The sequence below is a fragment of the Nycticebus coucang genome, chromosome 10 (assembly GCF_027406575.1).
Source record: "Nycticebus coucang isolate mNycCou1 chromosome 10, mNycCou1.pri, whole genome shotgun sequence".
NCBI classification, from domain to species: Eukaryota; Metazoa; Chordata; class Mammalia; order Primates; family Lorisidae; genus Nycticebus; species Nycticebus coucang.
The window spans coordinates 100,419,245-100,434,047 of record NC_069789.1 but is presented as its reverse complement, the minus strand read 5'-3'; the positions used below and the strand labels follow the sequence as shown (position 1 = coordinate 100,434,047).

Here is a 14,803-nt window from a genome sequence, read left to right as displayed (position 1 = left end):
ATTTTGTGGTAATGGCTATCTTATGAGTGTGAAATAGAATCTCGCTGTGGTTTTGATTTGTATTTCCTAATGATTAGGAATGTTGAGCATCTTTTCATGTGCTTATTGTCCATTTGCTTACCTTCTTTGGAGTAAGAAGTGTAAGTCTTTTTCTCATTTTAAAATTAGGTTGTTACATTTTCTGTTGAGTTGTGGGAAATTTTTTTTATATATTCTGGATATTGATCCCTTGTCAGAAATTTGATTTTGAAAATATCCTCTCCCATTTTGTGTGCTGCCCTTCTACTCTCTTGAAAGTGTCTTTTGATGTGGTAATTTTTTTTATTTTAATGAAGCCCAGTTTATCTATTTTTTCTTTTGTTACTCATGTTTTTAGTATCAAATTCAAGAAGCCATTGCCAAATCCAATTCATTTAGATTTTCTCTATTTTATTTCTAACAGTTTTATAGTTTTAGCTCTTACCATTAAGCATTTGATCCATTTTCAGTTAATTTTTGTATATGGTATGTGGTAGGGGCCCAAGTTTCTTTTTTGCATGTGGCTATTTAGGTGGCTCAGCACCACTTGTTGAAAAAAACTGTCTTTACCCTCATTGAGTGCTCTTAGCACCCTTGTCAAAAACCATCTATTCCATTGGTTTCTCCGTCTTTCTGCTGGTACCAAACAGTCTTATTCCTATACCTTTGTGGTAAGATTTGAAATCAGAAAGCATGAATCTTCCAACTTTGTTTTTATTTTTGGAGATTGTTTTGGCTACTGCTGCCCCTTAAGATTTGATATGTATTTTGTATGAGTTTTTTAATTTCTTGCAAAAACATCCTTGGAATTTTGATAGGGATTATATTGAACTTGTAGACTGCTTTGAGTAGTATTGTCATTTTAACAGTATGAAGTCTTTCAGTCCATGAACACAAGATGTCTTTCCATTTATTTATGTTTTCTGTAATTTCTTTCTGCAATGCCTTGTCGTTTTCAGTGTACAAGCTCCTATTTTTTTTTTTTTGGTGTTATTAGAAGTGGAGTTATTTTCTTATACCCTTTTGGATTGTTTGTTATTAGTCTTTAGAAACTCATCTGATTGTTGTGCATTGATTCTGTGTTCTACAACTTTGCTGAGTTTTTAATTAGCTTTAATAGTTTGTGTGTGGGTGTGCACGTGTGTGTGTAACCTTTAGAATTTTCAACATATAAGAGTATGTCATCTGTGAACAAAGACCATTTTGCTTCTTTCTTCCAATTGAGATATATTTTATTTCTTATTCTTGTCGAATTGCTCTGGCTAAAGCTTCTAATACTACACTGAATAGAAGTGGTGAAAGTGAGCAACCTGTGTTGTTCTTGATGTTAAGAGAAAAGCTTTTGGACTTTTACCATTGAGTATGATGTTAGCTCTTGATTTTTCATATATAGCTTTTATTATGTTGAGGAAGCTCTATTACTAGTTTGTTAGATATTTTTATCATGAAAAATATGTTGAATTTTGTCAGATACTTTTTCTACATTAATAAAGATGGTCAGTTTTCTTCCTTCTTTCTTTTAATGTGATGTATTACATTGATTGATTTTTGTATGTTGATTCCTCTTTGCATTCCAAGAATAAATTCTAGTAGGTAATGATATAAAATCCTTTTAATAGGCTGCTGAATTTGGTTTGCCACTTATTTTGCAAACATTTTTGCATCAATATTCATAAGACATATTGGTCTGTAGTTTCATTTTCATTTAGTGTCTTTGTCTGGCTTTCAGAGTAGTGCTGGCCTTCTAGAATGAGTTAGGAAGTGGTCCCTCCTTGTTAAGGACTGAATATTTGTGCCTTCTCCAAATTTAGATGTTGAAGCCCTTACCCGCAATGTGATGGTATTTTGAGGTGGACCCTTTGGCAAGTAATTAGGTGAGCTCACGAACGTGAGACCCTCATAATAGGATTAGTGCCATTACAAAAAGAGGAAGAGAGACCAGAGCTCTTACTTTTTCTCCACTACGTAAGGATGTATTAAGAAGGTGGGCCAACTACTAGCCAGGGAGAGCTTCACCAGGAACCAAATCGGCTGCATCAATCTTGAATATCCCAGTGTCCAGAACATGAGAAATAAATTCTACTTGTTTAAGCTACCTTGTTTTTTTGTTATGGTATTTTGTTATGGACTAATACATTCCTCTTTAATTTTTGGAATTTTGAGGAGGATTTATTTTAAACTTTTAAAAAATGTTTGGTGACTAATACAGCCATCTGGCCCAGGACTTTTCTTTGTTGGGAAGCTCTTGATTACTGATTTAATATTCTTAGTGGTTATAGGTATAGCCAGATTTTCTATTTCTCCATGCTCCAGTCTTCTTTTTTTTTTCATGATCCAGCCTTTATGGATTCTACGTTTCTAGAAATTTGTCTCCTCCCCTGCTCTATTCCCACCCTTCTGTGCTTTTCTGTTTATCAGAGGGTTGGAAGCCTGCAAACTACATTTATCTTTTTCTTTGTCAGATGGGTTCTGATTAGATTTTATCGATGGGAGGTACTGGTGAAGCTGGGAGGGAAGAAGAAATAATGTTTTCCTCTTAATGTTTCTGGTTGTGTCTTCAGTAGTGGCAGCAATAGTGGAAGATGGTACAGCTCCAGGGGTTCTAGTTTAGCAATGCAGTTCTAGCAAGTGTTCCAGAAGTCTTGGCAGTGTGGCATTTGTGGGCTGAGGCTTCTTGATGATGGCATAAGCAGTGCTGGGTGACTTAATCTTCCAGTCTCTTATAATTTTGATCAGACTGAACTCTTGGAATCTTGCAAGGCAGCACCACTGGTGCCAAAGGCAAATTTCTGTAGCAGTGATAGCAACTTCCTGGAATTATTAATTCCTTGGTAACCTCAGCTTTCCTGTTTTATTTCTCCATTACTTTTGCAATCCGTCCCCTGTATTCAACTAGCTGGACTTGAAGTATTTAACATGGTTTCAGTTTTCCTAATTGAACTTTGACTGAAATATCTTCTATTTTTAGCTTGTTTGTAATTTTGTTTTTAATCAGCTGTGTTGATGTTTATCAAATATAGCTTGTGGAATCTGTTATTATGATTATTTCTCCCCTCTCACCCCGCTCCTTTAATCTGTTTAAATGGAAAATTATAATAGATGGTTTCTTAAAGATAAATCATCCTTACATTCTGATAAATCCTATTCATTGCATTTTTTCTTTTAAAGCACTGTGTGGTTCAATTTGCTAAAGTTTAAATGAATACTTTTAAAATTTATAAGTGAGATTTGGTCTGTGTCAGGATGTGGTAGACTTTTTCTATAAAAGTCCAGATGGTGAATATTTTAGACTTTGTGTGCCACACTTTCTCCTTTGCAACTGCTCAACTTTGCTGTCATAGTATGAAAGCAGCCAGAATCAATACATGAAAGAATGAGCATTGGCTGTATTCCAACAAAACTTTATTTATGGACAATGACATTTAAATTTCATATAATTTTAACATGCACCAAAATATTATTTGTCTTTTTAAAACTGTTTAAAAATGTAAGAACTATTCTTTGTCCACAGGTTACATAAAAACAGGTCGAAGGATGGATTTGGTCGAAGGCTGGATTCGGTCATAGGCTATCATTTGCTAACCTGTGGTCTTTTTTATCTCTTTCCAGAGGATCATCTTCAACTAGCTTTGGAGTCAGTGTTTTATTATAGTGTTAAGTGAATTTAAAAGCTTCCTCCTGTTTCCTATGCTTTTGGATAGTTACAGTGAATGGAAATTATCCCTTCATTGTAGGTGGTTGAACTAGTCCATGGAATTGTCTAGGCTTATTACACTTTTGGGAATTCAATCCTTGAATGTCTTTTTTTCTTCAATTAAAGGAATTTTCTGACTATAAGCATTCAACTTATGAATCACTACATATATAAAGTCATACACCAGAGCAATCCATTGGTTCTTTCTGCCACCAGATGATGTCAGCATGGGCAACATAACCATACTTGTGCTTTGGAAAGATCACTCTGTGTATGGCATCCTTTTTGGGGGTAGGACACAATTATGAGAATTAACCTGAAACAACAACAACAATAATAATGAAAGGAAATTATTAAAAAAAAACACTCTGGTTGTGGAGCAGGGAATATGAAATCTGACAATGAAGTTCGTGAACTCATCCTAGAAAAAGTGCTACATACCTCATTACTAAATACCGTTATGATTCCAGATGGCCAAGGGGAGTACTTCAAAGGTGACCATAGTGATATTCAGCAATGAGGTATATAGCACTTTTCCTAGGATGAGTTTGTGAACGTAATTGTTGGGCTGTATAGATTAGACTGTGGCAAGCATGACTGCAGTCATGAAGGTAAAGTGCTATGGCTTCAGTAAGAGATGGCGATGACTTAGACAACCATAGCTAGTGGTGACAGTAGAGAAGTAGATAGATTGCAGGAACATTCAGGAGGTGTGTTAGGGTTTCAAGACCACCCCAGCTTTGATGACTCCCTGGAGGACTCACAGGATCAATTATACTTATTGTAGGGAATAGATACAAAACACTGTGAAAGGAAAGGGTACATAGGGAAAGGTCTGAAAATCGGGTGCAAGCTTTCAGGAGTTCTCTTAGTTGAGTCACATAGGACATGCTTAATTCCTTCAACAACATGTGTGACAACATGTTCGAAGTGTTATCTACCAAGGAAGCTTGCCAGAGCCTAGGAGTCTAGGTTCTACCCTCTGCCTAGCATGTACCAAAATTCTAGAATCCAAGAATCCAAGAAGGAAAGCAGTTTTTCAGCATAACCAAACTGTTTGCAAACAGTCTAGGTACAGTGTGAGCTATTCTTATTAGGAGATAATAACAGCCTTCTCAAAAAGTCCAAGTTCCTAGACACCAGGCAAGGGCTAATCTCATAAGCCTCATATCTTTCAGAGGACAGTTCCCAGACACCAGCTAAGGGCTAGTCTTATAAGCATATCTTTCAAAGGACAGCAGCTTTAGTCTTATTGTGCTAACTTTTCTGTTTTCCCCATAAGAGGTAAAATCAATATTTTCCTACTGCATTTCCAGCCAAGGGTTCTAGAGCAGTGGTTCTTAACCTTCCTAATGCCGCGGCCCTTGAATACAGTTCCTGTGGGTTGTGACCCACAGGTTGAGAACCGCTGTTCTAGAGCATCTTTACTTATTTATTTTGAGACAAAGTCTCACTATGTTGCCCTCGGTAGAGCGCCAGGGGATCACAGCTCACAGCAACCTCAAACTCTTGGGCTCAAGTGATCCTCCTGCCTCAGCCTCCCAACTAGCTGGGACTACAGGTGCCAGCCACAACGCACAGCAATGTTTTTGTTATTGTTGTCGTTGTTTAGCAGGCCCTGACCAGATTTGAACCCACCAGCCTAGGGTGCATGTGGCCAGCACCCTAACCACTGAGCTATGGGCACCACGCCATTACTTATTTTTTTGAGACAAGTTCTCACTCCGTTGCCAGGCTGGAGTGCAGTGATGGGATCTTGGCTCACAGCAGCCTCCAACTCCCAGGTTCAAGTGATCCTCCTGCCTCAGTTTCATGAGTAACTGGGACTATAGGTATGCAACACCATGCTGGGCTAATGTGAATTTTTTTTTTTTTTTTGCACAGATGACATCTTGCTATGTTGCCTAGGCTGGTCTTTAACTCCTAGCCTCAAGCAATCCTCTTGCCTTGGCCTCCCAAAGTGCTGGAATTACAGGCGTGAGCCACTACACCCACCCTGTAGGATCTATTTAGGGAAAATACTGAGGAATAAAGAGAATGATATCTAGCTTTGTCACTGAGACACATACCAAAGGATTGTCACATCCCAGAAAATGCAGTTAAATGCAGCACAAACTGTTGCATCTTCAATAATTCAACAAACTATTGCACATTGAGGACTTCCTCTGCACCTTGCACAGGATCAGGCAATGTGGATACAAATGGTGAGTAAACTAGACACAGCTTGTGTCCTGATGAAGCTCACAGTCCAGTGGCAGAAGAGAATCATTAATCAAATAATCACAGGGAGAAATCTTTAGAGATAAAATTTGAAAATTGCCAGGAAGGAAAAGATATTGTACAATAAAAGTAAAATATGGGCATTGGACGTGGTCTGGAAGAGCAGGGAAGACTTCTCCTAGGGAAGGGATATAAGCTGAGCCTGGAGGAATGATTGTGTATTGAGCAGGTAAACTTGTGTGTTAGAGGTAAGAGGGTCAGGAGGGAGAGTCCTAGGGCTAACACGTAGATGAAATGAAACAAAATGTGCCAAACCTCAGAGGACACTGGAGAAACATCACTCATTTTTTTAATCCTCTTGAGTGGTGACTACATCTGTTGCAGAAGCACAGGGATCTGAAATTCTTCCCAAGTAGCAGCCAATTTCAGCCTCACAGGAAAAGAATGAAGAGATATAGCTGGGGGACCTGGGAGACCAGGCCCCTCTGTAGAGTGGCTCAGAACAGAGGAACTGGGGCTCCTTTGATAAGCAAAGGGCAGAGGAAATGGTTTATTACTCAGACCTGCAAGCTTCCATTTGCTATCTCACACATCACCTCCTAGCAAGTCATTTCCCCATCAGGGTTTTACAAAACATCCTGCACTAGGGGTCTGTGGGATCCCTGACCTTATTCTCCTCATTTAAAAAACCAGCTAACTAGTTTCTGTGTAAAGAAACTAAGATCACCCTGTCAAAATATATTGCATGATATAAAGTATGTAAAATTGGTATTTGATATCTATATATGATTAATGCCTTTATGAGTTTAATTAAAAGCTGTTCATATAAAAAAAAAAACAAAAAAAACAAACAAAAAAAAACCCAGTCTTTTTATCCCTTTTCTCCAAGAGGCTCTATGGTGACACAGACAATCCCTACTCCATCATCCCTAGACTCAGTCTCTGAAAGTGGACTCCAGGAACCCCTTTTCTCTCCTAATGTCTGGGTCTAAATCTGAATTCAGTTGAACAAACATTTACTAATTCCTGGTAGGTGGGACCCTGTGAGTTAGAGGATGAGTAAGACAAAGCTCCTACGATTTAAGTGCCAGATTTTCCCCTCTGTAGGTTGATCAAGGCAGAACTCTCTTCTCCACCCATAGCTGGACACCTCTGCGACCCTCATTTCTTGCCGTTTGCGGTGTTAGACCTCCCCGTCTTTAGCTTCTCAGTCTCTTTCCAGTCGTCTCTCTCATGTCAGGCATCCTTTTTCCTTTCAGTCCCTTGGTCTCTTGTTGTCTACACAGGGCCTGGGTTCTCAAACTGCACAAGACTTTTCTCATGTTGACCCTCTCATAAAACTCTGTTTGCTATTATAGCTACTACTTTATTTCTTCCGTACTTGCAAAATAAAGTAAGATCCCCCCAAAAGTACAGATTCATTATAAATAATGTTTATTGTTTACACATATTTACACAATATTTCATATTTATGTGCACAATTAATAGACCTGTTAGTTCCCCTTCTTAAGCACTTACAGGGTAAAATTTGTGGATGATGTAGAATTAATATACAAATATATCTACTTTGAGCTGTTTTTTAATACCTTTAAATATCAGTGGACGCAAGTATTTATTCAACAAATATTTGTCAAGCAAAGTGTCAGGTGTGTGCTATACCTGAGGCCAAGTACCAAGATGTTGGGAATCCACAGCAGGGAAAAGCAGGAGCATGGCAGGGGGCAAGTGCATAGCCATTGGTGACAAGAAGTCTTGAGTTCAAATCCTATCTTCTCAACCTCCTCCCTTTGCTAAGGTGTTTATACTATGTATTTACACTGCTGAATTTATTGTCTTTTTAGACTGCATATGAATTGGCAAATTACTTGCCAGGTATTCATTCCCTCAGCCTTAATGTTAACTAGAAGAATTAATTTCAGCTGTACAGGGCTGTTGTATCACCAATAATGTATAAATCATCTAGTGTAGCAGTGGGTGTACAAAACAAACCCTCAATGAATTATTACAGGCTCCTTGCCCTCCAAGAACTTTCCAACTTCTGTTGTTATTATTTAGAAATATTATCCCCTCTTCTTTGGGAGACAGGCATAGAATTAGGTAATTAGAGTGTGTTATGTTAGTAGCGAGGGAACAGACACTGTGCACACATGTAAGAAAATAGATCTGAGTTAGGAGAAATGGGAGTTAAAAGTTTGACCTACAACATTAATTTAATGTGCCATCAGCTGCATTTCCACTGCAAAAAGTTTACTTCATAGGTTTGGATTAGCATCTTACGAAGCTTTCAGGCCTGCAAGAACAGATTGTAAGATAATCCAGGGCTTTTCCACATGCAGGCATATTCTTACATGAGTAACACCTCTTTTAATTGCCACAAGGTAGGAACTAATATTGCCCCATTTTACAGGTGGCAACCTGAGGCACCGAGAAGTTAAACTAACTTGCCCAAGGTCACATCACCAAGAAACTAGGGTTAGGACCTAGTCACTCTACTCTCAGCCAGCTTTGCACAGCCAGCTTGCAAACTGGACATGGGCCTGAAGGAGACTGTCTGGCCTGGGCAATGCCCACAGAAAGCACCTCTCAGGTTCCACCCAGAGAGAAGTGGCCAGGCTCTTTTTTCCAAATTCATTATTTTTCTTCTGCTTTTGGCTTTTCTCTGATTTTCCTTGGTTTACATAATTTTCTCAAAAATAATTACTGATTTGAAGAACGATAACAATGTGTAAGCTAGCTGTGCAAAGCTCGTCTTATGGGGGCAGGTTGTTTACAGTGTTCTACAAACTTTTGATTTTATTTTTTTAAACTTTATTTTAAAATTTATTTTAATTAATGTTTTTTTTTGAGACAGTCTTGCTTTTTTGCCCTTGGTAAAGTGCTATGGGGTCATAGCTCACAGCAACCTCAAACTCTTTGGTTCAAGAGGCTGATCCTCTTGTCTCAGCCTCCCAAATAGCTGGGACTACAGGCACCTGCCACAATGCCTGGCTATTTTTAGAGATGGGGGTCTCACTCTTGTTCAGGTTGATCTCGAATTCCTGAGTTCAGGGAATTCATGTGTCTCAGCCTCCCAGAATGCTAGGATTATAGGCATGAGCCACCGCTCCTCGCCCTCTACAGATGATTTTAAAAATCACATTTGAGGGCTCAGCGCCTGTAGCTCAAGTGGCTAAAAGCCAGCCACATGCACCAGAGCTGGTGGGTTCAAGTCCAGCCCTGGCCTGCCAAACAACAATGACAACTACAATAAAAAAATAGCTGGGTGTTGTGGTGGGCGCCTGTAGTCCCAGCTGCTTGCAAGGCGGAGACAAGAGAATCGCTTAAGCCCAGGAGTTGGAGGTTGCTGTGAGCTATGCTGTCACGGCACTCTACCCAGGGCGACAGCTTGAGGCTCTGTCTCAAAAAAGAAAAACAAACAAACAAACAAACAAAAAATCACGTCTGAGGTGGGTTCATTTGCTGTTTCTGAGGGGCATGAGCTGCAACATTCCTTTTTTTTTTTATTAAATCATAGCTGTGTACATTGATATGATCATGAGGCATCATACACTAGTTTCATAGACCATTTGACACATTTTCATCACACTGGTTTAAAAACATTCAGTGGGGAAAAGATTCTCTATTTAACAAATGGTGCTGGGTGAACTGGCTGGCAAACTGCAGAAGACTGAAACTGGACCCACACCTTTCACCATTAACTAAGATAGACTCTCACTGGATTAAAGATTGAAACTTAAGACATGAAACTATAAAAATATTAGAGGAGAGTGCAGGGAAAACCCTTGAAGAAATCGGTCTGGGCGAGTATTTTATGAGGAGGACCTCCCCAGGCAATTGAAGCAGCTTCAAAAATACACTACTGGGACTTGATCAAACTAAAAAACTTCTGCACAGCCAAGAACACAGTAAGTAAAGCAAGCAAACAGCCCTCAGAATGGGAGAAGATATTTGCAGGTTATGTCTCCAACAAAGGTTTAATAACCAGAATCCACAGAGAACTCAAACGCATTAGCAAGAAAAGAACAAGGGATCCCATCGCAGGCTGGGCAAGGGATTTGAAGAGAAACTTCTCTGAAGAAGACAGGTGCGCGGCCTTCAGACATATGAAAAAATGCTCATCATCTTTAATCATCAGAGAAATGTAAATCAAAACTACTCTGAGATATCATCTAACTCCAGTGAGACTAACCTATATCACAAAATCACAAGACCAGAGATGTTGGCGTTGATGTGGAGAAAAGGGAACACTTCTGCACTGCTGGTGGGAATGCAAACTAATACATTCCTTTTGGAAAGATATATGGAGAACACTCAGAGATCTAAAAATAGATCTGCCATTCAATCCTGTAATCCGTCTACTGAACATATACCCAGAAGACCAAAAATCACATCATAACAAAGATTTTTTTTTTTTTTTTTTTTTAATTTGGCCGGGGCTGGGTTTGAACCCGCCACCTCCGGCATATGGGACCGGCGCCCTACCCGCTGAGCCACAGGCGCCGCCCATAACAAAGATATTTGTACCAGAATGTTTATTGCAGCCCTATTCATAATTGCTAAATCATGCAACATTCCTTATTTTCTCAGCCTAGCTCCTGGGTAAAGGTGTGTGCAGACTGAGCAGGGAGTGTCCTGGCTTACCGCTGCTTTCCACCAGAGGGCACTGTCTCAGAGATTTCACTTTCCCTGCACATTAATAAAACCCGGCTCCTCTTAGTCTGAAACAAGATCCTGTTCCACTGAAAGGATACTTTGATTTTATAGAACTGTTGATCACAATCTAGTTCACGTGGAAAACTGAAGGGGAAAATAAGATCACATTCATTTTACCAAAAGAAAATATGAGAACTGAGCCCTAGAGAGGGGGGGTGAGTAACTTCATCTTCATAAATCAGAAGAGGCAAAGGAAAGAAGCAGTGAGAAACAGTGGAGTGGTCCTGAGCCCAAAGGCCACCATAGGAGTGCCTGTGCACTGGCTCCATCCCAGGTTTGCTTTTCTCCAAGACATAATAGGCCTGATCTGCTCTGACTCTTTTTATTTTCCTTTTTCTTTCTTTTATTATTGTTATTATTATTATTATTTTTTTTTTTGCACTACACATGTCATTAGGACACTAGGAATTTTACCTGGGAGAGCATATCGGGGAGAGGAAGGGGTCAGTTAGAGAATGAGAACGTTCAGAGCAATTCTTCAACTCATCTCCAGGGAGGGGAATGATTTCATTTTAGAAGACATTCAGCTGGTTCAGTGTCACTTTGGAAGTCCTCCGCCCTTTATGACCAAGCCTCTTTATTCCCTTCTCTGTGTCCCTCCTCAAGTCACTGCCTTTCCCTAAACCTGGTCAATGCCTCTGCCGATCTCTTAGGTGGTCTGTCTGTGTAACTCTGAAAATCTTCTCGCCTCAAAATGCCTTTGCACCAGGAACAGCCTCTGACATCGGCATCCTGACATTTCATGCTCACCGTGATAGGGTGGCACTGTGCTTACTGGCTTCTATCTAGCTCTGCTTCTGACATTTACCTTCCATTGGAGCTGGCTGGTCAATGTCAGTCCCATTGGACTGCATTTATTGCCACACATGGGATTCATGGCACCCTGTTGGATGGTGGTGGGTACAGAGATCTTGCCATTAAGTAGTGTACGTTGTAGTGAGGAAAATGAGTGATTACGCCGTAAGGCAGAACGAGATGAGCTCTAGTGATGGAAGGACCAAAAAGAAAAAGGAGTGTGAAAAGAGCCAAGATTAATTCTGACTATTAATCCATTAGAGAAGGTTCCATTTGAGGTGGGCGTTGAAGGATGTGGGGTCCGCATTGCACTGAGGCACTCTGCCATACATAGGCAAGAAACTGTGAGTGTGCAAGGGGGATCTGGTACGTGCCCTGAACACAGCCCACAGATCCAGGCCTCTTCTCATGGTCATGCTTCTCTCACTTGGAGGGCTTCTCTGCTCCTCTTTCTTTACCCAAACTCCACCCATCTTGTGAGGCCCAGCTTCAGCCCTGCCTCCCGCGTATGGTCTAGCTCATGCCAGTATTTGCAGGTGCAATTCAGGATTTAACCTCAGTGTCCCCTTGGCTAGACAAGGGCAGACATTATACACACCTTACACTTTGGGGCCTCATAGCCCCTGACATAGCATTAATGGCAGTCAGTGCCTGTTGGGTCTTGGGATCATTCACTGGGACTGATGCCTAAATGCAGCTCATTTTTTCTGTACAGCTTGGGATCATCCACGGGATTTAGGATTTAGCTGGTCGTGTTTGCTAACACACAAAGGAAACACTTCCTAAAAGGATCACATGAAAGTCCTGGTCAGCTGAGGGTGATTCTTCCTCACTGCTGAGAGTTATTAATGTCTGTGTGACCGGCTGGTTCTGTGTTTGTGGGGGGTGGGTGCCCGGGTGGAGGAATGCAGCCTCGGCTTAACCCCCGTGGCTCTCTAAGCTGAGCCTTAGGAACTGAGATAAACTCAGTTCATCACTTGCACCATTACCTCCTATGTTCCCTCGGGAGAATGACTCTGCTTCATGCAAGGTCCCATGCAAGGTGATGGTTGGGTCACACCCAGTTCCCCTGAAGTCCTGGAAATGCAGCGGACCAATTCCTACGGGAGAGCATGGTGCTGGGCATGGCAGATGCTTCTTGCTGGGGCTGCTCTAAGTGTCTCAGAAGGAAAGCCTGGCCAGAAGGAAAATCTTGCATAGCTTCTTCTTCTAGAACCCAGAGAAAAGAGTCCCAGCAGTCCAGACTCCACAGAAAGAGTGTTTTCCAGCACCACATTGGAGAGCATGTTGCATGGCTGGCAGCCATGCTCTGGCAGCCTCTCCCACCCGGACTGTCATCTGTGTTTGGGCTGGTTGAGCTACTTGTACCCTGTCCAAAGGTCCCCAGTGTGGGTGGGGGCTTCCATGCACTTGGGTCAGGGGCTTCATCTGCCTCGAACAAAAGGTGCCTTTCCCTAATTTGCTTGCGTAGAGACCAGAGACCCGAGTGCCAGGGCTCCTCACATATATTGTGTGTGAGCAGAGCATTCTAGCTGGCGTGCCATGACATACAACAGGTATGCAAAATATCGCTCCCCTTCTTGCTGGGCAGGGTTGTCACTTCCAGTCATGAGAAGCTGCTAGTCACCTCCAGCCCCCATAGGCGAGCAATCTTGATATTTTCCTTTTTATCCCAGAGTGCTATAATGATGTTATTTTCTGTATATATTGTGCTGTGAAGAAGTTTGGGAACCCGCTTTGTCAAGTTTGGGAACCCGCTTTGTCAAGTTTGTCCAGAAGGGAGCCACTCTTAGAAAGGCCTCCATCTGTCCATCTAGGCACACGGGTCTCCTGCTTTGCTTACATGTTGGGATGTGGTGATTTGCAATCTCCTGGTAAGAGCTGGGAGGAGAAGGGGTGGTGGCGGGTGTTCAGGGAAGCCACCAGTATTGGTGGTTGTGACTCACTTGCCAGAGGGAGAACTCTTGTTTGGCAGCCTAGATCACAATTTCGTAGCTTGAAGTCCCGAGAGGTTTGCTGGTCTTTGTGCTGGTTTTCCCCATCTATGAGGGAGAGGGAAGTGTGAGACTGTGCGCACTGCAAACTGCTACTGGGAAACTTTAGAAGGTTCCCAGGAGAGTTAAGCAAATGGCATGGGACACCTTAGGTTTCCCCAGCACTGGGGAAATCTGGGAGAGCAAGGTTTTGTCCTTTGCTGAGTCCCTAGCCGCTACTCCAGCTACATGTGTTGGGAGCCCCAGGGCAGCTAATAGAAAAGAGCAATAGGAAAGAATGGGGGCGGCGCCTGTGGCTCAGCGGGTAGGGCGCCGGTCCCATATGCTGGAGGTGGCGGGTTCAAACCCAGCCCCGGCCAAATTAAAAAAAAAAAAAAAAAAAAAAAGGAAAGAATGGGAGGGGGTGGGTATTTGGCCTTGATGTTCATTATAGGCTTGAAGCAACATCCAGGCTCAAGCTACCTGCATTTCTTGTTGTTAGTCAAGCCCTAGTTGTTTTCCTATCCCCATGACTCCACTTTCGCCTACACACACAGTGGAGAGTCACTGCTAATGTCTAGTCACCACTAGCATTTCAAGTGCTCTAGGCATTGAGAGAGCTGCAAACAACTGTCCCATTGGCTTGAGCAGTCTTAGGTTTTTTTTGTGTTGTTTTTTGAGACAGTCTCAAGCTATTGCCCTGGGTAGAGTGCCGTGGCATCACAGCTCACAGCAACCTCAAACTCTTGGTCTTAAGTGATGCTCTTGCCTCAGCCTCCCAAGTAGCGGGGACTACAGGTGCCCGCCACAATGCTCAGCTATTTTTTGGTTGTAGTTGTCATTGTTGTGTGGCAGGCCCAGACTGGAGTCCAACCTCCCAGTTCTGGTGTATGTGGCTGGTACCCTAGCCACTGAGCTACAGGAGCCGAGCCCATGGTCTTAGGTTTTAAATTAAAAACTGATAAATAATTGCTATCCAACTTGTCCATGAGGATTTACTTTGCAATCTCTTGGTCCAGGACTTCCTGATTAACTCCTCAAATGTTGTCTTCTTCTCTTTCTGCCAGCTAGAAAGTTAGGTTACTCTTCCACCCACCTCACCTTTGCCTTTGGCTGCTGGTGCAAACATACCAGCCACCCTGCCCTTCCCTTCCGGGTTTCCGTCCCCTTCTCCCCTCTCCTGATCACTGAGGAAGTAAAGGTCCCTCGGTTTGGTTCTCCAGTACACTTGACTTATCTTTACATTCAGTCTGCCCTGGGCTTCGAATCCCCCTTAAAAGAGAAGTGGCTCCTCCCTGCCTGTGGAGCTCTTAGATTTCCTCCCTGCCACCTCACAGAATCTGCTCTTAATTCTTACCCATTTTAACTTCCTGCCTGGTATAGTTCAGCT

General features: G+C 41.9%; 1 protein-coding gene across 2 annotated transcripts in view; it reads right to left on the bottom strand.

Moving 5' to 3' along the window:
- Positions 1 to 6,346: 6,346 nt before the first annotated feature.
- The window catches only part of CD84 (CD84 molecule), a 45,630-nt gene continuing 37,173 nt past the window's right edge, over positions 6,347 to 14,803 (bottom strand). The window contains exons 7-8 of one of the 2 annotated variants that reach the window (XM_053607815.1): positions 13,387 to 13,482; positions 6,347 to 6,362 (exon numbers count right to left, since the gene is read on the bottom strand). In XM_053607815.1, the coding sequence (XP_053463790.1) occupies positions 13,417 to 13,482 (66 nt within the window). In that variant the 3' untranslated portion in view covers positions 6,347 to 6,362; positions 13,387 to 13,416. Of the gene's footprint in view, positions 6,363 to 7,365; positions 13,483 to 14,803 lie in introns of those variants that run through there. The other variant, XM_053607814.1, reaches the window with a different exon arrangement.